Source organism: Dama dama, chromosome 23, assembly GCF_033118175.1.
Source record: "Dama dama isolate Ldn47 chromosome 23, ASM3311817v1, whole genome shotgun sequence".
In the NCBI taxonomy this organism is placed as follows: Eukaryota; Metazoa; Chordata; class Mammalia; order Artiodactyla; family Cervidae; genus Dama; species Dama dama.
The window spans coordinates 66,208,983-66,233,539 of NC_083703.1; the positions used below are offsets into that span (position 1 = coordinate 66,208,983).

A 24,557-nucleotide genomic window follows, 5' to 3' on the forward strand; every position below is an offset into this window, starting at 1 on the left:
CCCAATGTGGCTGGAGTGTTGATGTATAAATAGAAGAGGGATGAGAAATAAGGTCTGGCTTCCCCAGTGGCTCAGTGCTAAAGAACCCGCCTGCCAATGCTGGAGATGTAGGGGACTGGGTCAAGCCCTGGGTTGAGAAGATCCCCTGGAAGAGGCGATGGCAACTCACTCCAGTATTCTTGCTGGAAAAATCCCATGGACAGAGAAGCCTGGCAGGCTACGGTCCATAGAGTCACAAAGAGTTGGATGCAACTGAGCACAAGCATGAAAAATAACGTTAAGGTCTGTTGTGGCAAAGATTAGTATCCATCTGTATAAAGGTGCAAGTGATTAATAATAGTTTAAAGGGTTATCCCTTTCTAGAATAGTTGCATCTAAAAAAGGAGAAAGAGAGTAAGATGCTTGAACTGCAGTGAATGCACTCCAATGAGTAACACCCTATTGGTGGAATGGCACTGGAACGGGTACAGGTGATGGCAGGTGGCTATGAACAACCTTGCCTGGTTGTTCAGTAAATAGCTGCCTATTTACTCCTTCACAAGGCTGACTCTGTTCTCTTGATCACTGATTGAAGCCCTTCTATAGTAATGAGCAAAAATAATTTAAGGAATAATTATAGCAAGCATTTAAACCATTTTTGAAGAGCATTTATTCAATACTCATAGCAATTATTATCTCCATTTAAAGGTGAGAAGACAGACTTCCTTTGTGGTCCAGTGGTTAAAAACCCGCCTGCCAACACAGGGGACACAGGTTTGATCTCTGGTCCCGAAGATCTGACATGCCTTGAGGCAACTAGGCCCGTGTGCCACTATTGAGACCATGCGCCTAGATCCTGTGCTTTGCAACAAGAGAAGCCACCTCAGTGAGCAGCCCGTGCACCACAGAGCAGGCCCACTCACCACAATTGGAAAAAGCCTGTGCTTTTGAAGAACAAAGACCCAGTGCAGCCATAAATAAATAGATAAGTATTTTTATTTTATTTTATTTTTTCATTTATTTTTATTAGTTGGAGGCTAATTACTTTATAATATTGTAGTGTTTTTTGCCATACATTGACATGAATCAGCCATGGATTTACATGTGTTCCCCATCCTGATCCCCCCTCCCGCCTCCCTCCCTAGATAAGTATTTTTAAAAGGTGAAGACTGCGAGATTAAATTCCTTGCTGAATGTATTTAACCAATGAATGGCAGAGAGTCAGAATTTGAACCCAAGTCTGACTCAACACGCAGAGCTGATACTCACCTATTACAAAAAGTGAAAGTGAAAGTGTTAGTCCCTTAGTCGCGTCTGACTCTTTGCGACCCCGTGGACTGTAGCCCACCAGGCTCTTCTGTCCATAGAATTTTCCAGGTAAGAATACTGGAGTGGGTTGCCATTTTCTACTCCAGGGGATCTTCCTGACCCAGAGATCAAACCTGTGTCTCTTGAATTGCAGGCAGATTCTTTACCGTCTGAGCCACCAGGGAAGCCCATACTCGTCTATTATGTTGCCTCCTAAAACTAACCCTTCCATATTTTTTTCTTCCACTTTCACCAGTTAATAGGAATAGTTACCCATTCTCTCCTGATATCCTGTTTACCTTAAAAATGATGTCAAGATTTTCCAAATGTTGGTCTTTTATCACCAAACTCTGGAGCATCTCAACGAACGCCTGAAATGTCTGCCTGTAGCGACACTGCAAAGGCACAGGGTTAGTGAGGACCCCACGGGAAGTTTTCTCACACTGTACACTTCAAGGCTCTCCTGGTTCTTAGACCTTACTCAAAGGTGAAGGACCTTTGGGTAAAGCACTAGCAGGCAGTATGTAACTTGAGGTGAAACAATAAATCTTCATTTCAAATGGATAGCTCAGCCTTACCGGGAACCCAGGTAACTGTTTCTCACTACATGTGAGAGTTACTTATGGGTTATCAACATACTTTTAAAGCTTGACTTGTGAATCTTTCCGATACCTTGAAACCCAGGAGAACAAAGTCCCCTTTGGCAACTGCTTCACCTTCCAGTTCACCAGCTGCAGAAGGAAATCCAGCCTTGGCCCTTCCCTTCCTCTTTTCTCTGCTTGAAAGCTTTTCTTTCAGAGGTATTCACACGCCCTCTCTGCAACTGTCACCTCATCAAGAAGCCTCTCTCTGGCCACCTGATGCATAGGGCTGGCCAACAAGTTCATTTAGCTTTCCCATAAGGTGTTATTGAAAAACTAGGCATATGAATGTTCCCGTCTTATTGTAAAGCCAAAAGCAGGAAAAGAAGGAATAAAGGGAAGAAGACAAAATAAAGTGGGATTAAAAACAAAAAAAAAAACTATTTAACAACCTATTTTATTCATCTCCTGCATTGGTAAGCAGATTCTTTGCCAACTGCGCCACTATTTTATTCACCAGACTTCGCTTAAATGGTTTTTGGTGAGTTCCAAAAAATCGAATGTACTTTCAGAAAGCCAAGATCAGCTGACCCTGTGGCTGGCGAGTTACTCTGGCAAGGTGTGAGTTACCTCTGAATTGTAGGATCCGCCTGGCATGATTTCCTGCGGATGGGTAAGGGTCTTGATAGAAGGCAGAGCGATTACACTTTTGGTGACAAGACTGAACAGGTCAGCTCGATCTTCAGAACAAAACAGCAAGTAGACATCTTGGTAACTAAGAAAAGACAATTTGGGAATAGCTGGGTGGGAAGAATCTGATTTGATGTTGATAAGCAGGAATCCAAGTGACCCCAAAGGGAAGGAAAGACTGTTTGTTTGGTATATCATTCTAATGGAGGAGACCAATGGCACACTTGTCAGTCTGTCTGGACAAACCTCGCAAAGGTTAAGAGGAGGAGTTTCAGGCTCAGAGCCTCCAATCTGGTCCCTTCCTTTCCCCTCTAATCCATAAGAGTGACTCCTCAGGCTTTTCTCCAGTTCAACCACAGAAGGAAGCCAGCTAGAGTCTGATACAGCAAACCACAATTTTCCAAAGTGTATTGTGCTGAATGCTTGCTATTTTTTGGTGTTGAATTTGGGGACTGCTGAGAGGACCCAAGTTTAAAAACCTTTTAACTACAGGACTTCTTGGGACCTTTAATCAGTTAATGTGCCTTACTAAACTCTAAGAGAGGTAAATAGCAGATAGCCCTTCCAAATTTCTCAGGCCATGGACTTCTGTTTTCATGAAGCATATGCAGGAACACCTCTACACTGAATATACTCTGGACACAACTGAGCTCCACAGAGGTTCTAGTAGGTCTTTGAGATACAGATGGGAGCACACATGAAAGCCAACTTCTTACACAGAAACATGGGTCTGACTTCCCCTTCTCTTTCTAAATAGTTTTCAGGAATCAAAAATAGGAAGCATGTCTGTGGGCTCTGGCAGTGGCCCTGAATGAGGAAGCAGGATGCACGCATAGGGGGCATGCGGGTCTCACCTGAAGTCAGTGATGGTGATAAAGACCTCCTGGAGCACAGGGCTGAAGAGAGACTGCAGGGGCTCCTCCTCCACCAGCGTCTGCAGTGAGAGGGAAAGAACTTTAGAGAGTTGAGAATGGGCCGAGCCATTAAGCCAGACGGCAGGAGACGTGAACGGCCTGGAATAACCACGGCAGGTCTTCTGGTGGGCCTGCTCCTGGGTTCCGCCCGGCTGGCAGCAGGACTGTGGCCAGGCTAGGAGTTTAGCCTCTGAGGCCTGGCTCTGCCTCTTACTAGCTGTTTGAGCAGATACCTGCCTGTACCTCAGTTTCCTTATCTGTAAAACAAGATAACAGTACTATTTACCTTCATAAGTTGGTTGTCATAATTAAATGAGCTAATTCATAATACTCAATGCATGTGTGCTCAGTCGCTTCAGTTGTGTCCAACTTTTTGCAACCCTATGGACTGTATGTAGCCCGTCAGGGTTCTCTGTCCTTGAGATTTTCCAAGCAAGAATACTGGAGTGGGTTGCCATGCCCTCCTCCAGGGGATCTTCCCAACCCTGGGATCAAACTCACATCTCCTGCGTTGCAGGTGGATTCTTTACCCAGTGAGCCAACTGGGAAGCCCATAATACTCAGTAGCCCTCAGTAACTGTGAGATAGTGTCTGTTAGTCATTATTTTCATGACTAGTGATTATTTCCAGTTTAGGCTTCTTAACTCTTCTTGCTACTAAACCAGCCATCTCTTCTCTAGAGCTTAGTCTTATTCTAAGTTGCTTGTCCTGGAAAACAAATAACTTTACAGATTTCAAACTGGCAGAAGGAAAGCAGCTTTGTACTATGGAATAAACCTGCAGAGTGGTAGGAAAAAAAAGAGGCTCTGGAGTTGGATACACCTGGGTTTGAGCACTGGTTCTGACTCTCTCGCTCTCTGTGACCCTGTGTGTCATATTGAACTTCCCTGTGCCTGAGTTTCCTTATCCGGATGGAGAAGATGAGCTCTATCTCAAGGAGTTGAGCTGAAGAGCAGATGTAAACTGTTGTAGGGGCCTCCTTATGGGACCATCTACCCAGCCTCTCTGGCAACTGCCTTCGGCCATCAACAGCAGGTGTTCCACAGCCACGTTTCTTTAATATTTATTTATCCAGCTGGGCCAGGTTTTAGCTGCCACAAGCATGATTTTCGATCTTCATTGTGTCATGCAAGATCTTTAGTTGCAGCATGCAGGATCCTTAGTTGCGACATGTGGGATCTAATTCCCTGACCAGGGATTGAACTGTGTCCCTTGCATTGAGAGCATGAAGTCTTAGCCACTGGACCACCAGGGAAGTCCGCACATAGCCAGGTTTCTGCTAAGTCATTTTGTTCCACTAACCACAACTCATCTGTCTAGGAGTACACACCACAAAGTCAACTCACTAGATTCTCTCTCTTAGGAATGCTAAACTGAGACAAGGAGCCTCCATCTCTGTCTGGCTGGTCTACGAAAAGGAGAAAACTTAAAATTTGGGAGCACTGCCTTATGGACAGGGTAACCAAAAGAGCAAATTTTGGCAGGACAGAGGTGACGGGGGGAGAGGAAAGGTGAGGAGGAGGGAGAGGGAGGGAGATGGAAATACACACAAAGGAGGAAAGAGGTGGAATGTTCTCACTGGGCATGCGGAAATTTTGTGTGTGTGTGTGTGGTTTCATTTCCTTTCTGGAGCAAGATGCTCTTCCCATCACACGATTCTAGGGAACACACAAAGATCCTAAGAATAGATCTCCCCTTTTAGGTTTCTCTTGCCTGCCACCCAAAAGATCTCATTTAGAACTTAGGACGGTGACCAGGAGGCAGTGCTCAACAAACATGCCTTTTTCTGAGTTTTTGCTTTCTCTTTTCTTGTCTCACTTTTCAACTCTGGTCAGATCTTGCAGATGGACTACTTGTTCTTTCTGATTTCCTCATGAAGCTTACTTATTTGTATGGTTCACAGTCTGGAAGGGACAAAGCATCAGACTTGGCCTTCAGGCTGACAGGCCTCTACTCACTCAGATTTACTTTTCTCAAGGGCATCATCACTAAGGTCACAGGGACAATCTGGCATTTGGGTGTTAAAAGGTGAGCACATCATCCTCCCATGCAAAGGACAGGACTCCTCTGCCTGTAATTGCTGAGGACGGCATCCTTTCCCAGGCTTGTCAGAGAGATGATTTATGGTTTCTCTCCTCTATTTACTTCCCATGTCTGATCTATCACAGTGATAGCCCCTTCCTGCTTTGCACAGATTCTGACTCTCCATCCCTATAGCCATATTTCTACATATTCCTGTAACCACTCCCACGTGGATGAAGGCAGTGCTTTTTAGCTAAAACACCAGGCCTGCAGTTCTGATTTCAATCCACCTGACCGCTTCTGTCAGAATAATCTTTAAAAAAAAAAAATTTGTTTTTTAATTGGAGAATAGTTGATTTATAGTGTTGTGTTAGTTTCAGGTGTACAACAAAGTGAATCAGTTGTACAGACACACACACATATATATATCTCCACTCTTTTTCCCATAAAGGTCATTACAGAGTATTGAGTAGAATTCCCTCAGTAGGTTCTTAATAGTTATCTATTTTATATAGTGTATATATGTCAATCCCAATTTTCCAATTTATCCCTCTTCCCTTTCACCCTCTGATACCATACGTTTGTTTTCTATATCTGTGATTCTACTTCTGTTTCTTAAATAAGTTAATTTGTACCCCCCCTCTTTTAAATTTGTACCCTTTTATAGATTCCACATATAAGTGAAATTGTATCTTTTGTCTTTCTCTACTTTGTCTCTTACTTCACCCAGTATGTCTTTTCTTCTTTTAAATCAGTAAGGTATGAATGGCTTATTAGATATTCACAATTATGCTAACCACTATGCGGAATCAGAAGCTGAGAGGCTTTTTGATTGTAAAGTATTTGTGTAGCAGGGACCTCCCGGGTGACTATCCAAATCACAGCACTCCCCCTTTCTCTGGGAGCTGCCTCTAATACACAGGGAGGGAGGGATGCCCAGAAGTCATGGCATCATGATACCATGCTGTCCCCTGACACATCCGATTGATGCAGGAGTGGAGAACAGACCCAGCCTGGGCCAAGCAGACTCTCTCCCCCAGAATGTGGAATTAAGGAATGACAGACACAGACAGACTGGGAGCTGCGAGAGGTTAGGGTCATAGTGATGGCAGAGCAGCCCCTGCCTTTGAGACTCCTGGAGGTGTCCTGGAATGGGCTCTTTTGGAGCCTTGATAGGTAAACATCTTCCTTAGACTCTAAGCGAGATATTCCAGCATCCTTTGTTGGCTTTAAATTTTATATGTAATTATTTGGCTGTGCCAGGTCTTTGCTGTGGCATGAGAACTCTTAGTTGTGGCATGTGGGATCCAGTCCCCTGACTTGGTTGAACCTGGGCCCCTTGCATTGGGAGGGGGAGGCCACTGGACCACCAGGGAAGTCCCCATCCCTTTGTTTTTAACGTAAGTGAGTCAGAGTTGATCTTTGTTGCTTGATTCAAGAAGAATCTTAACCAATATTAACAAAATGAGACATTTGTTTCAAAGGTCTTAATGAAAGCCATACAGATATTACTATCTCCATTTTCCAGGCGGAGCTAGAGGTTCAGAGAAGCAAAGTGGTTTGTCTAAAATCACAAAGGTTGTGCTGGACAGAACCAGAGCTAGAAACTGTGTCCTTTGATTCCTAAAACAGGTCCCTTTCCTCTCCATTCTTCTGCTTCAGGGAGCTCAAACTCTCACAGGACAACAGGACAGATTTTCCTATTCGTTCAGTCTACTGTGAACTGCCTGTCCTCCATACTCCTTCAGCATGCATTATTCATGTCATAGAAGAGTCTTCCTAAAACATCATTCTCATCCATTTCTTACCGTGCTGCTCAAGTAACACAGAGCTTCTTCAATGTTGAGTATACTTTTTACCAGATGACATAGTAGTAGGGTTTTGTGGAGGACCTCAAGGCAGAATTAGGGTGGAGTCTCAAGCTGCCAGAGGAAAACTAAGAGGCATTATGGACAAGTCTAGCTACATTAAAATTCTGCAACAGGAGGACGTTTCTGGTTATCCACGGGTTAGGAATCCACCTTGCAATGTGGCGGACATGGGTTGGAGAACTAAGATCCCAAATGCCTGTGAGGCAAGTGAGCCTACATCCCACAAGAAGGGAAGCCCCCAGGGTTATGAATAATTCTGCCATAACTCAGGATTACTACTTCACATAGCCAGATCCTAATTTACCCCTCAAAGTCCCTACTCACTGGTTCTTTCTCTCAACCCTATTTATCACTTCCTTTTAAGATTAGATCAGGAGATCTATCTGGATTAATTTTACTCAAATCTTGTCATTACTTTATATCCCGATTGTCATTGTAGTTCTTCTCTTTTCTATTAAAGTTCTCCACATATTGTTTATATCTTTTTTGATTTTGAAGTAACATACAATAAACTGTACATATTTAAAGCGCATAGTTTGATGATTTTGAGCATAGGTATGTATGCATGAAATCATCACCATAATCAAGATATGGATCACTCCCAAAAGTTCTCTTGTGCTACCTTGTAAATTCTCCCTCTTGCCTGTCCCCACTCTTCTCCTACCTCCAGGAAAGCACTGATGTGATATCACTATAGATAAGTCTTAAGTTTCCAGAATTTCATGTAAATGGAATCACAGAGTATATTCTCTTTCTATCTGGCTTCTTTCACTTAGTATAATTATTTTGAGATTCATCCAAGTTGCACCACGTATTAACAGTTCATCCATTTCCATTGCTGAGTAGTATTCCATTGTGTGGATATACCAAAATTGGTTGATCCACTCATCTGTTGATGGATCTTTGGGTTGTTTCCAGGGTTTAGTTTTTACAAACAGAGCTGCTATAAAACACTGGTGTACAAGTCATTGTATGGACATACGCTTCATTTTACCTAGGAATGGAATTGCTGGGTCATATGGTAAGTATATATTTAACTTTTTAAGAAACTGCCAGTTTTCCAAAATGGCTGTGCTATTTAAATTCCCACCAGGGGTACATGGGACTCTTAGTTGTGCCACATCCTCCTAACATTTGGTATCACCTTTCTTTTTATTTTAGCCAGTCTAGTGGGTGTACAGTTGAATCTCATTGTGTTTTTTTAAAAAATATGTATTATTTCTTTATTTGGCTGTGCTGGGTCTTAGTTGTGGCATGTAGACTCTTAGTTGCAGCATGTGGGATCTAGTTCCCTGAACAGGGATTGAACCCAAGCCCTCTACATTAGGAATGTGGCATCTTAGCCACTGGACCACCAGGGAAGTCCCTCTTGTGGTTTTAATTTGCTTTTTCCTAATCACAGTGATGGAGCATGTTTTCATGTGCTTATTTGTAAATCTTCTCTGGTGAAGTAACTGTAACAGATTCTTTTCCCTCTTCTTTTCCATATTCTGCTCTCAGCGTCCTTTGCTCTTTTTATCTGGATACTGAAAAGCCATGCTTTGTCATGGATCAAGAGAAGACTGGCAAATCCCATAAACTTCTTTCTTTAGAATGACCCTGGTTTTCTCCTCAGAACTGCCTCTCCTCTTGGTTGTTGGAAGCAACACTCTTTTAGCTCTTGCACATGGTCTTGAACAATGATGTACTGACCCCTGGAGTTTTCTGGTGGACACCAACTCTCCTTAACTCTTCGAGGCTGAACCCCGTGCCAGCCCAAACTTGGGTTGATGCCTGACAGTAGGTATTTTGCTACTGGCTGGATAGATTCAGGTGCAAAGCATGGGGAAATTCAGTGTGCTTTTGCTTGTGGATCTTCTGAGCTGACTGGTTGAACTATGTGTCAACCCACTGCTGCCAATTTTTGTAGAGGTGGGATTGTGGAATCATGCCATTTTGGCTGAGTCCTATGGCTGCATATAACCCTCTTTCCATAGAGCAGAGCCAAGTAAAAAGCTTCACTTACCCTTAAATCTGCATCATATCATTCTGTTCTACTTGATGTATTACTTGGAATTTTTCTCAACCTACTTATGAGGTGTAGTCACTTCCAAACTATCTGTAAACTCTTGAAGGGCAAGGAATAACCCTTCCAGGAAATTTGTATTCTTTTCAAAGCACCACAGTGTTCTGGGTACAGATCTTTGATATAGTTTGGCGTGCCTATGGCCTCACTCACTCAGTTGTGTTTGGCCCTTTGGTTCCCCATGGACTGTAGCCTGCCAGGATCCTCTGTCCATGGGATTTCTCAAGCAAGAATACTGGAGTGAGTTGCCATCTCCTCCTCCAGGGGAAGTTCTCAACCCAGGGAGTGAACCCATGTCTCCTGTGGCTCCTGCACTGAAAGGTGGATTCTTTACCATGCCTACCACTTAACAAACCCGTCAGCAGGTTAGCCTTCAGTTCTGAAAACTAATCATCAATCTAATCAGCCTTACAGATCTGTGTACCTATGGGTGTACCTATGGCTGTACCTATGGCTGATTCTTGTTGATGTGTGACAGAAAACTACAAAATTCTGTAAAGCAATTTTCCTTCAATTAAAAAATATTTTTAAAAAGTTAAGTGCTTGTCTAAGTGCCTCTGGATCCTTTGACATGGAATAGACCACTCACTTATTCCTCTGTGCCCTTACTAGACTCATTTAAACTTTTGTTATAGTATCTGTAACACTTGATTGGCTGCAGGAACAGAGATTATATCTTTGTGGCCTCAGTTCCTAGGACACTGTCTGGAACTGTCAAGTACTTAATAAGGCAATGAATGAATGAGTTAGTGACAGAGTGTGGCTAGAGTTCAATACAAATAGGACAAAATACAACAATAAAAAGGATACCATCATGTTTCTCAGATGCAAAATACATGTTAGGTACTGTGTTCTGTGGCTGGCATTTCTTTATTTAATGCTCTCAGTAGCTATGTAAGGTACTGGGTTGGCCAAAAACTTTTATAACATTGTGTGGAAAAATCCAAACAAAATTTTTGGCCACTCCAATAGATACAGCTATTCTCATTTTATAGATGAGAATACTAAGGCACAGAGAAGTGCAGTACTTTCCCAAAGTCACACAGCTAGAAAGAGGCAGAAGTGGCACTGAACCTAGGCATTTGATTATAGAATCTGCTTCAAAACTACTGCTTGCTTATTTAAATGCTGTTTCTTCCCTTCCTGCTGCTCTTTTAATTGATTTTCAAGGATGATTATCTTAGTGGAGTACCCTGGGTATTTCTCCTCTAATGCAGAAATACTGATATGAAAAAGAAGTTGAGGGAATTGATAACATAGATGAAGCCACTAAAAATTTTGTTGTCACAGAATTTGCATGGTCACAATAATCTGGGATAAGGTCATAATACTTACACTTAGCAGATGCACAATGTCTGCTATGTGGCTGTGAATGAATGACTCTGTGGTTTCATCAGAAGGTAAAGTTCGGCTGAGAGAAGACAAAGATCTCAGGGCTGTCAGCTTCTCAAGTTCACTCTGAGTTTGTGGGAAAATGATAAAAACACAATTCTACATTATAATCTCACTGGATAATTGTAAAAGGCTTTTGAAAAGCTTCTTGGAATGTTTTAAACGACTGACATCTCATTCAACCCAAGGTTAGTATTTTATTACAAGGAATAAAGAAGTTACAGAGGAAAAAAGTGCCTTGTCCAGTGGCCCTGCCTGAGCTCGGGTCTTCATTTTCCCTCTCAGCTAGATTTTACTAAGTCCTCCACGATGTCTCTATCCACCTTTAGTCTGCCTCTCCACCTACCTTCCCTGTTTGTGCGCTGTGTGCTTCGCCGCTCAGTCATGTCCGACTCTTCGCAACCCCATGGACAGATCTGCCAGGCTCCTCTGTCCATGGGGATTCTCCAGGCAAGAATACTGGAGTGGGTTGCCACGACCTCCTCCAGGGGATCTTCCCAACCCAGGAATCCAACCCAGGTCTCCCACATTGCAGGCAGATTCTTCACTGTCTGAGCCACCAGGGAAGCCCTCCTTGTTTACTGCTATCTGATTAAATTTCTTAAAGGTGACCTCTGATGCTGTTACTTCCAGGTCTCCTGATGTCATTAAAAATTCATTATTTTGATTCTTTCTTTCATATTAAAATACAAGTTCTGATTTGATGAATAAAATCTTTCATATTATTTCCTTTTCTGATTATAAAAGCAATGTCTATCATACAAACTTTGAAAAAATAAGGTATTAAGAAGAAAGCAAAAGACATCAATAATTCTACACATCATGAGAAAATTTCTTCCAGTCTTTTTTCCCCGACATGTAGATGGTACAAATTGGTATAAGCCCTCTGGATAGCAAGTGGCAATAGTAGCAATATATAGCAATGGCCTGATTTCCTATCACCTGGATTAGTAGAACAAGCCTACATTGGGTTACTCTGCTCCAGTTTTGTCCCCTTCTAGTCTATTCACCCAGCTATTACCAGTTTCGTGTCATAAAATGCAAATTTGATCAGGTAACTCACTCTCTACAGAAACTCTTTTCAACAGCACCCATTAAAGTCAAGGCCATTCTCAAAGTGAACGCAGCTAACCTCTGCCATTTCATCTTCCGCCTTGCCTGGTAGCATACTGAATTTTAGCCCAGTTAAGTTTCATGCTGCCCTTTCTTGCTTTTGTCTACACTTTTTGTTTACTGACTGAAATCTATATATGCTTTAAGACTTAGATCATGCATTCTCTCCTGAAGTTGGGTCAAGTACCCTTCTAAGTGTGTCCATAAACCACATGTATATACTACTAACGTGGTATTTGCGATACTGTGATAGAGTTGCCTTCTTACTCATCTGTTACCCTGACTGGCTGTGGATTTAGGTCAGGGCAGGGAATGGGCTTTTATTTTTTTTTCTTGAATTCACTGCAGCAATCCAAGCCCTTTATTAATTACAAAGAAGTCCTTTAAAAAGCCCTACTGACATGAAGTATAAAGGAAAGTATAAAGTATAACGTCAAAAGTGAAGACCAATACTCTGGCCTTAGGTCTTTAAAAAAATTTTTTTACTGGCATTATACATAGAGAAAATATAAAACTTGTTGAATTTTCACAAACCCCAAACACCTGTGTACATATATTCAAGGGAAATGAAAACTGGATCTCAGAGAGGTATCTGTACTCCCATATTCACTGCAGCATTATTCACAGTTAGATAGATGGCACAGTGGTAAAGAATCTGCCTGCCTATGCAGGAGATGCAAGAGACATGAGTTCAATCCGTGGGCCGAAAAGCTCCCTTGGAGTAGGAAATGGCAACCCAGTACTCTTGCCTGGAGAATTCCATGGACAGAGGAACCTGGTGGGCTGCAGTCCACAGGGTGGAAAGGAGTCAGACACAACCGAGCACACGTAACATGGGAATAACCCAAGTGTCTGTTGACAAATGACAGAGACCTTGGGCACTGATTTAGACTTGCCGGGCTTCTCTGAGTTTCAGACATTCTCGGACCCTTTCTGCCACAAAGTTGTTAAATGTTTCATTTCCTATTTCTGGAACATGCATGTGTGTGTGCTGTCACTTCAGTTGTGTCCGACTCTGCAACCCCAAGGACTGTAGCCCGCCAGGCTCCTCTGTCCATGGGATTCTCCAGGCAAGGATTCTGGAGTGGGTTGCCATGTCCTCCTCCAGCGGATCCTCCCAACTCAAAGATCAAACCTCCACTTTTAACTTCTCCTACTTTCTCCTATTCATTCCTTAGACTTGCACTGAAAGGTTACTTCCTCAGGAATGCCTCCCTTTACCCCCAGGTCAAGACAAATTCTTTTGTTATATGCTCCCACAGAATGAATGAATGTTTCACTTACATAATGAATACTGCATTATTAAGTAGGATAATACAGATCTATAGTTACTGACCAAGAAATTTCTTTTCTCCCCCACTATCTCTGATGTGTGCTTTTCTATAATTACATGCATTTATATGCACAAGAAAAAGTCTGAAAATAAATACACCAAAATGTTAACAGAAGTTATTTTAGGAGGAAAACTAAGATAACTTAAATCTTGGGGGGATTAGGGAAGATTAACCTGTTCCTTTTATTACAGTTTTCTTTGTTTTTATAGGAAATTTAAAATTTTTATAAACATGATTATAAACATAAAAATAATTCAGAAAAATATATAAACATATTTATTATAAATACAAAAAATACACATAAAAGTATTGTGGATAAAGAATGCCACCTGCCATTTCAGTGAAAAAATGGTGCTGCGCCCGTCAAGCCATCAGCCACTGCAGCTGCTCCGCACCTTCTCACACACACTAAAATGATTAATTTGAAATGTCTGCTTTTGTGATTAGCAGTCCATCTTTTGGTGCTTTCACTACATAGTTTTTTTTCCCCATCAAAAACTCCTTTTTATCCAGACTCCTCCCTTACCAACAGCCCCTCAGAGCTATCTGAAAGACTGTCATTCCAGTCCTTAGTGTTAGTCACTCAATTCTATTGACTCTTTGTGAGCCCAGGGACTGTAGCCCGCCAGGCTCCTTTGTCCACGGAATTCTCCAGGTAAGAATACTAGAGTGGGTTGCCATTCTCTTCTCTAGGGCATCTTCCCAATGCAGGGATCTAACCTGGGTCTCTCTCTTTGCAGGCAGACTACCATCTGAGCCACCAGGGAAGCCCTTTAGTCCTTAGTAACACCTCTGAAAAAGTATAACTTTTCATTTGCAGGTTATGCTTTTTTTTTTTTTTTTTCAGTTGACAGTATACATATAAGTCAATTTTATAGCCTATAGTATAAATGCTTTATATAAAATATTTTAAGATATTTGGTAGATGAATAATTGGAATGACTTGGAAGATCACTTGCTCGTACCTTTAGTTCACCATTAAAAAACTTCTGAATGGATTGGATCAGCTGCTCAGCAACGACTTCACTGAGGGGGCCTTGGTGGGTCAGGTGTCTGGAGGTGTCTGTGAGGGACTCCCTCGGGAGTCCGGGGATTTCCGTGATGTCTGAGTCTAACACCAAAAGAAAGACATTGGATGATGTCTCTGTACTGTGTGAAGTCATACGGTTTAGTGGGGAGAACCCCTGGACATCAAGATAGACAGGTCCTGTTCTCACCTTTCCTACTTTCTCTGCAACCTGGGACAAGTCCCTCCCCTCCTGAGTCTCAGTTTTCTCAATTACAAACCCAACGTGCTCCAGTGAGTGAAGTCGCTCAGCCGTGTCTGACTCTTTGTGACCCCATGGACTCTAGCCTACCAGGCTCCTCTGTCCATGGGATTCTCTAGGCAAGAGTACTGGAGTGGGTTGCCATTTCCTTCTCCAACGTCCTCCGAGGGCCAACGGCCTCCAATGTTCTCCAAGGGCTGCCTAAACTACAAACACCTTTAAGGCGGAGCTGAGGCGGGCCGGTTATAAGAGCATGGATTTTTCTCAGTTTGAATCCTGGCTCTCCCACTTACTAGCTATATGACATTTATTAAATTAGCCTGTCTCTTAGAAGCTTAGATTCCTCACCAATAAAACAGGGTTATTGTTGGGGACTGAGTGAGGTAGTACATACAGAAGATTTATCCCAGTATGTGGCCCACAGTAAGCACTAAAATGGTAGATATTCTTATGTAAATCCAAAAGTCTTTGACCCTGCAGTGACTAGAGCTTAAAATATAGTGGCCACTTGTGCTGATGGTCTCTTTCCAAATGGAGCAGGTAGCTGAGGAAGTAAATGCTTGAGGTGTCTCCTTCTTGACCTGAGATATACTAGGTTGGCCAAAAAGTTTGTTTGGGTTTTTCCATACCATCTTATGGAAACATCTGAACAAACTCTTGGGCCAACCCAATACTTTAGAAGCACAGGCTCCAGAGTCTGCCTAGACTCACATCCCAGTTCTGCCTCTTTTTAGCTTTCTGACTTTATGCAACCTTAGTTTCTCTGGGCCTATTTCTACATTTCCAAAATGGGGATGATAACAACCTTCTTTATCAAGTGACAAGGATTATGCTGGCATCATTTTCCTCTTCATGTAGTTTTTGTTTTTTAAGATTATAATATACACCAATTCTGTTTAATAGCCAAACTTTTCAGGAAAAAAAGGAACACTATGATACCAATTACAGTGATTATAAAATAAATATATCATGATTAGAAATGTTACAATGTGAAGATGTGTATCTTATAATTGAGGAAATACAATAATTTTATTGCCAGTGAGGAACACAGTGTTTCCCTTTGGGCCTTCCTAGATTCATGTTGTCTTATATCCTTGCTTCCTCCATTTCTGATATCAAATTCCTTATTCCTATTGGGCAAATACCTTCCTAGTTCCTCCCTAACAGACCCATCAGCTCAGGGTTTCTCTACTTTTGTTCGCTTAGTGGTTTCCTGACTACTGTCTTCTATACATTTCTCCCACTGTCCTGCCACATGTCTGTCGTCCACTGGAAGCCCATGTTCCTGTTCACCTATGATCTTTGCACAGGCTTTCCTTCTGTCTGCCTGTTTCTTCTTCCTCTCCCCACCTTCCCTTCCTCTCTTTGCCTAGCTAAACCCTACTCATCCATCAGAGCTCAACTCCAGGATCCCTTTCCTGAATCCCCTCTTTGCCCATTTTGGCTAAGTATCCTCTGAGCTGCTAATAAACCTTCCTCTGTCTGCTCATTACTTCCTCCCCAACCCTTAATCACACACATTATACTGAGCTCCAATCATTTGTTTATAAGTACACTGTTCTACAGCTAGATCAGTGTTGAGAGACAAAAGGGCTTCAATAAATATTTGTTGAATGAATGTACAAGTGAATGAATGTAGTTCCTCAAACACACTGTAGCTGTTCAACTTTTTCATAGTGCTTACCACAACTTGTAATTACTTTGTTTGTTGTCTGTTTACTTTTTGGGGGTCATTTTCAGCACTACAATGTAAATCCTATGAGGGCAGGGATCACATTGGCCCTGTTCATCGCTGTATGCCCAGCAACTGGTCCTCAATAAATGTTTGTAGAATAAATGAAAGATAGCTACTCTGTAACCCAATCCAGCAACCATCCACATCTAACTCTCCCTTCTCAGAATCCTTCTAGCACTTAGACTCTGTGCAAGCCTTTAGGATGATCTGTTTCAGGACCAAGTTTAGATTTCTATATACTTAGAATAACATATCATCTCATTTTTCCAATCATATTCCAAGGTCTTAAAGTCAGGGACGAAACTCGTTGTCAAAATCTAGTCGACAGCCGGTCACCCTGAAACTTGACAAGAGAGTCCCTGTTCCCAGCCCCACTCCTTTATCTTTCCCGCATTTCACCTGTAAGTTCAAGGCTACTTGGTTGCTTTTTAATATCCTCTAAGTTGCCCAGCTGCAAATCCACACTTCCTGAATCACTGTCAGAAGCACAAGGCATCACTACTTCTTCTTGACTACAGATCCTAGGAATGAAGAGGGGATTGGAAAAATTAGTTTTTCAGGACTGCTTCTGTCTCATCACTCAAGTGAAAGTTTAAATGTCCCCTTCTCAGAGAGACATTTATTGATCACCAATCCAGATTAAGTACCCAGTCTTATATTTATTTGTTCTTTTCTTGCATAGTATTTAATTATTACCTACAATTATCAAGTTCATGTGTGTTTATTAACCATCTCCCATCAGACTATAAACTCCACAAGGGAAGAAATCTTGTCGACGTGGTCACAGTTGCATATTTGATATGGAAGAGTAAAGGGACAGAGTACGTGATTAAATAGGTAATCCCACTAAGGAATCATAAGTAATGGAAAAAGTATGGGAGGCCCATAAGGTAACAGTCACTCAAGAAAGCAGGTTTACTTTACCACAAAACCAAGAACAAAGCTGAGCAACAAAACTGTGCAGCAGGGAACTTTCCTAGTGGTCCAGTGGTTAAGAATCCACCTTCCAATGCAGGGGATGCAGGTTCCATCCCTGGTCTGGGAACTAAGTTCCTACATGCTGCGGGGCAACTAAGCACATGTGTTGCAACTAGAGAAGCCCTTGCAACATAGCATGAGAAGCCCACTTACTGCAGCTAGAAGAGACCCCATGCATAGCAACTAAAGAAAGTTCACACCCTGCAGCGAAGATGCAGCACAGCCAAAAAAAAAAAAACAAAAACCACCCCCAGAAACCTGTGCAATAGAAGCCTGAGGTATACCCAAGCACAATAAAACAATAGTGGAATGAGACCCACATCCTGTTCAATGAGGTCAGTAAGTTAATGATTCCTATTTTATGCTCCTCTGCACACACTAAAAAAGGGATAAGGTGACATTATACTGAAACCTGAGATGACTTACCATTTATGGTGTTCATTAACATCTTTTTGCTCATTTTCACTGTACCATTACAGTGAAACGTTTGAACACGTAGAGATGAGAAAACTCCCCCACCTGATACAGAGGAAGAGGAGGAGGAGCTGACGATGGAAGCTTGATGTCCACTAAAGAATGAGGGAGAAGGTGGTCTTCTGCCCCTCCCCACATTTCCTTTGAGTATAAAACTGCAGGCCAGTAAGTTCTGAGCCCTGCACCCTCCTGCCTATCTGCTTGTAAACCTCGCAAGCATCCTGTTCTAATAAATCACTTATCTATAACATTGCCTCTCAGTCAATTCTTTCTGTGTTGAGACATAAAGAACTGGGGCTCTTTGGAGCCCCTGAAACATATTTCTGTGGTTTCATCCTCAGTACCTAACATATTGTCAGCCTCATGAGAAGTGAATGGATAGGTAAGAGATACTACTCCATTGAGAAAAGAGACTGAGGCAGAACACTGTCCCTCTCTCAACCCCCTTTACCCTTTCCTACTTTTTTTTTCTTCTTATCACACAGTACCATCTATCATTCACTTATTAATGATATTTTTATCATCATTATCCTTCTACTAAAATGTCTTGAATATTCATTGGAAGGACCGATGCTGAAGCTGAAGCTCCAGTATTTTGGCCACCTGATGTGAAGAACTAACTCACTGGAAAAGACCCTGATGCTGGGAAAGACTGAAGGCAGAAGGAGGAGGAGGCAGAAGAGGGTGAGATGGTTAGATAGCATCACTGACTCAATGGAAATGAATTTAAGCAAACTCCAGGAGATAATAGAGGACAGGGGAGCCTGGCGTGCTGCAGTCCATGAGGTCGAAAAGAGTGGGACATGACTTAGGGACTGAAAAACAACAACAATAAACATGTGACTGAAACTTTAAAAGTGACTTCTTTTCTGAATTAGATAATAATTTTCAAACACAACACAAATATTTTCAAGTTTCTGTGCTATTTATAATGTAAAATCTACAGATGTGATATATTTTTAAGTTTAATCTCGATTAACATTATCTCCAACATTAAATTTACACAATAACAAAGCAATAAGTCAAGCCCTGGTTTGTAGCATTTGCTGACTCTATGGTATAAATATTCCATTTGCAGCCAAATCAAGCTACCAATGTTACTGGGAAGAGATGTGTAGTAAGCACAGCGTGATATAATATTTCCACCATTCAGATACAGTAGATACAAGCTACCACAAAAGCACAATGATAAAATAAAGGAAAATAATTAGGAAATGATGAATTTTGTTTTTAATATTCTTTCATTTTAAGTATATATAATTTAATTCTTCTAATAGCTGTATTTAACAACCAACTTGCAAAATTCCTTTCACTTACATATTTTTTACTTAGGTATAGTTGGTTTATGGGCTTCCCAGTTGGCACTAGTGGTAAAGAACCCGTCTTCACAATGCAGGAGGCATAAGAACCTCGGGTTCCATCCCTGGGTCAGGAAGATCCCCTGGAGGAGGGCATGGCAGCCCACTCCAGTACTCTATCCTGGAGAATCCCATGGACAGAAGAACCTGGAGGGCTACAGTCGATGGGGTCACAAAGAGTTGGACATGACTGAAGCGACTTAGCATGCATGCATGCATGGCTGATTTACAACGCTGCGTTAGTTTCTGGTGTACAGTAATGTGAAAGAATATATAGACATATACAGAAAATACATATATATTCTTTTTCTTATTCTTTTTCATTGGTTTACTATAGGATACTGAATAGTTTCCTGTGCCATACAGTAGGACTTTTCAGTTCCGCTCAGTCGCTCAGTTGTGTCCTACTCTTTGCAACCCCATGGACTGCAGCACACCAGGCTTCCCTGTCCATCACCAACTCCTGGAGCTTGCTCAGACTCATGTCCAGTGAGTCAGTGATGCCACCTAACCACCTCATCCTCTGCTGTCCCCTTCTCCTCCTATCTTCAATCCTTCCCGGCATCAGGGTCTTTTCCAATGAGTCAATTCTTGGCAGCAGGTGGCCAAAGTATTGGAGTTTCAGCTTCAGCATCAGTCCTCTCAATGAATATTCAGGACTGATTTCCTTTAGGATTGACTGGTTTGATCTCCTTGCAGTCAGTCCAGGGGACTCTAAAGAGTCTTCTCCAACACCACAGTTCAAAAACATTAATTCTTCAGCGTTTAGCTTTCTTTGAGAGAGAATCCAACTCTCACATCCATACATGACTACTGGAAAAACCATAGCTTTGAGTAGACAATTTGACTATTTCAAATTTGGCAATTTTAAAAAAGGCACCAGAGATCAAATTGCCAACATCCCAGTAGGACTTTGCTGTTTATCAAATTCCTGAGAAATTTAACAGTTGAGTCTCACAAGCCAGTATGAGGCTTCAGCACACCACTGGTTGTCTTAGTATTGAGTTGGAGGAGTTCTTTATATATTCTAGATCAGTCCTGTCCAATAGAATATTCTGTGACAATGGAAATGTTCTATATGCTCTATAATTGTGTGCAGTTCAGTATCATCTGCACCAGCCACATGGGGCCACTGAATGTTTGAAATATGGTTAATAAATGACAAACTGAATTTTTAATTTTAATTAAATTCAAGTTAAAATATCCAGATATTTAATGCCTAGTATACCATACAATAGCACACTACCAAACAGAGAAAGAACTGACTCTTCCTTGTTTGGGACAGTAGTAGACGGTAATATCCAGGACACTAATGATTGCAAAAGTTATATCGCATTGTGAATACTTTGTGTTCCTAACAGTTAAAAGCAGATTACAGTCAGGCTGTTCCGGTTCACATTTTAAAATTTCCTTCTCTATAAAATGGAAATATTAATAGTACATATCTCACAGACTGGGGATGAGGAGTGAATGAAACAAGGTACACGGAGTGCTTAGTACCCTGTCTGGCTATCCCATAAACGCTCAATAACCTGAGTTACCTAATTAATAAATTCACTTCCATTGGAATTTATATTCTCCTCACACAAACGTACGCAGATGACTTAAAAAGTCACTTATGGGTCAGTTACTAACAACCGAAACAATCTTCAGGGAAAGCTGCCATAATTTTCTTATAAAAAGAAAACAAACCCGCAAACGGCTCAAATGTTGCTGGCCCTTTTCCACCGGACCCTTTCCATTCCTTTAAAATCGGCCGGGTTGCAGAGAGACGACTGAGTGACAGTGCGATCGGCCAATCACAGGAGGCCCCGTCTCGGGCCCACCCCGAGGCCTAGTCCAACCGCCGGCCGGTGGCTTCCGGAATGGGACCGTTGCGAGGAGGTCGGTTCCAAGTGGGCCGGGGCGCGGGGGGTGGAAGCGGCCCAGTACGTGAGGGCCGTGGCGCAGTGCGCGCTCAGCACCGTGCGGCTGGTGAGCGCCTCCCGGCCCAGCGGAACCGCGGGGACTGACCTGTGCCTGGAGCCCATCCCAGCACACGGGGTCTGCCGCGAGTTCCTGGCGTCCCCTCTGGCACCCTCTTGGAGGCACCTTCCCGAGCGGAAGTCCGCCTGCGGCTCGGGCCGTGGTGGGACCTGCTCGGAGGAATGGCGCTGCCGGGTGAGGCGTTGCGCAGGGCTCGACAACGGGGTCCCGCGGCCCACGTGTCTTGGCGAGTGGGCTGTCGCCCGCGGGAGGCTAGTGCTCGCCATTCGAGGGCCAGCCAGGAGGGGTCCTCTTCCCCTGCGGGGCAGGGGCATGAGCTCGGGCTCTTTGGGGGTCCGGCGTCTGACGGGGGGCTGGCCAGCGGTTGGGACTGCGGGCGAGTGGAGGAGAGGGTGGAGGTGGGTGCGGCGCGGGCTACGGGTCCCCCCGAGACTCAGTTGGGGACCGCAGCCGCGGAGAACCCGCGGTCTGGCTTCACCCATTCATCTGACTCGCGCGGGCTTCCGGGCCAGGTGGCCTAAGAGTGAGCTTTTGGCTAAATCGTCCTTCTTTGGACCGTAGTTTCCTCTTCAGTGAAAGGGGTGAGAAAATCACACCTCCTTGAGAGCTTACGAGCGTGAGTTCTGAAGTTAGGATGTCTCCGGGTACAAACTTGCAGTCTGCCACGTTTTCGTAAAGTGACCCTGTGCAAGTAACTTGACTCCTCTGCCCCTCAAGTTTCTCATCTGTTAAATAGGTTAGTTTCGTAAATTACGATGGGAGTTAAATGAGACCATCTCCCTTCATAGTGTAGAACAGTGCGCGGCAATCCGTAAGTATTCATTAAACTGAACTGTATTGCCAGGTATTGAGAAGACACTGCAGGATGCAGCCTCGTGTAGTCTCACAGCAACTTGGGCAATGTGTACAATTTTATTATTTCCACTTAACAGACGGAATCTCAGGGAAGAGATACTTGCCCAAGGTAACAATGAATAAATCTGTGGGCTCACTGCTCCATTAATTGACAGGTTGAGGATAACAGAGTTCCTGCAGTTGGATTCTCAACTAGTTAACCTGTCTTAGGGCAGGTAACTATTTCTGTGACTCAGTATCTTGGTCTGTAAAGTGCACAGACTTGGGTATTGTGCGGATTTAATGACTAAATGCACACAGAGTACTTTAGCATAGTGTGGGCATACCCAGCTCATGTTACGTGCTCAGATTACAGTCCCCAAAGTTGTATGGTTAATATGTTGATATGAGGTGGGAAGATCAGGATACTAGCACAAATGCTATGTTAGAGGAACTTACAGTCTAGCTGGGAAAATGCTGGTCATAGTTACTAGATCTTAATGTACTGAGTACATGCATGTATTCAAGGCACTGGGGATTCAGCATTAGTATCTGGATCCCTCTTTTACATCTTTACACGCATCAGCAATTCTAATGGAGTTCTAGCCAGTTGGTCCCAAGTTGGACCAACCAGTTGGTCCCCTGGTTTAGACCACCACCATCTTTTTTCTTGAGGTATGACTGTGGTTTCCTGACTGGTGTCTGTTTTTCTATCCTTGCTCCTCTATAATCTCAGCACAGTATTGTTTCTTCTCAACACAAAGTTCCTGTTAAAATGTAAGTCAGATCACTCCTCTGCTCAAAATTTTCTCACTTAATAAAAGCCGAAGTGCCCATAGGGTCGTCCGGGTTTGACCTCTGCTGTGTCTGTCACCTTGTCCTACTTCTCACCCCTTGCTTAATCCTCTCCAGCCATGTTGTCCTCCTTGCTGGTGCAGAAAGCCCCATCTGCATTCCAGATTCAGGGTCTTTGTACTTGCTTTTCTTCTTGGGATAGTTTCCCTCCGGATATCTTTATGACTTGCTCCTTCTTTTCCCTCAGGTTTATACATAATATCTCTATTTCTTAGTTAGGCCTTCCGAGGCTGCCATGTTTAAAGTTGTAGCTCTTCCCAGATATCCCTTACATTCTGTATTTTTCTCCATAGCACTTTTCACCTTCTAAGATGATGAATAATGTTTCTTAGTTATTTTGTGTCATGTCTTTTCCCACTAGAGTGTAAGTTCCATGAGATTAGGGGTTTTTGTTCCATTTCATGTTGTATTAACACCAAAAATAGTTTTTGTTACATAGTAGTTATTCAGAAACATTTGATGAATGATGATTTACATTCCAGATCTCCTTCTAGTTTTTTTAAAGAGCTTTCACATTCTTTAGGTTATTTAATACACACAAGGGCTTAAGTAGCACAAACACTCATATCCCTAATGTAGGCATCCCTTCATCAACATTCTCCCAAAAATAGTGGAGTGAGAACTCTTTAGATGGACCTGGGTTTGAGTCCAAGATTGGCTGTGTCTAGGCTGTTCTGGTTGTCTTATTTGTAAAATACCTTTCTTAAGGGGTTCTAGTTCAAACTGAAGTAGACGATATAGGCAAAGGAGCATTAATTATAAATGTTAACCTTGTGATTACTGTTACTTGGAAGGTAGACTGTTCATGAAGCTGCCCATTTGAAAGGATTTTATTCCAATTAAAAGTAGAAATGTTTGACTCCCGCATTTCCCTCTGTCCCCTGGGGCATAATAGATAAGGACTGATTTTTGTTTTTTTCCCATTTATTCAGCAGATATTAATTTAGTACTACCACATGCAAGGCTTGGAAATACTGGGATGAATAAAATCAACAGTCTCTGTCCTTATAGTCTATAGTTTAGCTTTAAGTAGCTTTAAGTAGAGCTTATAGTTTAGCAGAGGAATCAGACATTACTAAATTTAGTTTTAAAAAATATTGTATATCGCCCTTTCCAGTGCCCTTTTAAGGCTGACACAGTGCCTTAAGAGGCTAACACAGGAGGGTAAAGAAAGTCTCCGTAAAACCCAGAGAAGAAATTTTAGAACTCCTCTCTGGATCCTGTCTGGAGTCACAACTGAACCGGAAGATTTTAAGTCTTAGCACTTACTAGTATGTGTATAGTTAATACCAAAGTCATTAAATTTAAACTTGACCTTTGGTTTGAAAAAAAAAAAAATACTGCATAGAATTGCAAGTTGCTTTGAATGGATATAGAAACAACGATAATGTAAAAGAAGGAGTAGCTAACATTTATGTAACCCTTATTTATATACATGCCACTAATTAAGATTTTCTGACATAATACATGTAATTCTAACAACCCCGAGGTTGACACTGGTATTATCCCGCTTGAGGAAACTAAGGCACAGACTGGTTACATTGTAACTGCCATGGCCACCTGGCTAAGAAGTGACAGAGCTGAGATTTAAACCTGGCCCCAGACACCTTGTGTTTCACCATAGAGCTGAGACCCCATCCAGAGAAGGGCTGCTGGGGGGCTTCTTAAGGAAGAGATTCTTGACCTGAAATCTGAAAATTGACATTAAGCAGGAGAAGACATGCCAAAAACTTGGATAGGAAAGAACACGACTTGTTAGAGGAACAGAGAGGAAGGCAGATAGCCACAGATGAAAGAGCG

At 42.5% G+C, this 24,557-nt stretch overlaps 2 protein-coding genes and 1 non-coding gene across 4 annotated transcripts in view; 2 read left to right on the forward strand and 1 right to left on the reverse strand.

Moving 5' to 3' along the window:
* Nucleotides 1-21,410, reverse strand: part of MROH8 (maestro heat like repeat family member 8) — a 57,669-nt gene extending 36,259 nt beyond the window's left edge. Inside the window, exons 1-7 of the mRNA XM_061127239.1 lie at nucleotides 21,096-21,410; nucleotides 16,672-16,793; nucleotides 14,235-14,380; nucleotides 10,766-10,888; nucleotides 3,413-3,492; nucleotides 2,499-2,643; nucleotides 1,587-1,682 (exon numbers count right to left, since the gene is read on the reverse strand). Of these exons, the coding sequence (XP_060983222.1) occupies nucleotides 1,587-1,682; nucleotides 2,499-2,643; nucleotides 3,413-3,492; nucleotides 10,766-10,888; nucleotides 14,235-14,380; nucleotides 16,672-16,793; nucleotides 21,096-21,382 (999 nt within the window). The 5' untranslated portion in view covers nucleotides 21,383-21,410. The remainder of the gene's footprint in view (nucleotides 1-1,586; nucleotides 1,683-2,498; nucleotides 2,644-3,412; nucleotides 3,493-10,765; nucleotides 10,889-14,234; nucleotides 14,381-16,671; nucleotides 16,794-21,095) is intronic.
* The window catches only part of RPN2 (ribophorin II), a 50,922-nt gene continuing 47,297 nt past the window's right edge, over nucleotides 20,933-24,557 (forward strand). Inside the window, exon 1 of one of the 2 annotated variants that reach the window (XM_061127237.1) lies at nucleotides 20,933-20,966. In XM_061127237.1, coding sequence (XP_060983220.1) covers nucleotides 20,948-20,966 — 19 coding nt within the window. In that variant the 5' untranslated portion in view covers nucleotides 20,933-20,947. Of the gene's footprint in view, nucleotides 20,967-21,110; nucleotides 21,243-24,557 lie in introns of those variants that run through there. The other variant, XM_061127238.1, reaches the window with a different exon arrangement.
* On the forward strand, nucleotides 23,874-23,995 carry LOC133045351 (small nucleolar RNA SNORA26). Its single transcript, XR_009690224.1, has one exon. It is a non-coding gene; the product is annotated as a small nucleolar RNA SNORA26 (small nucleolar RNA).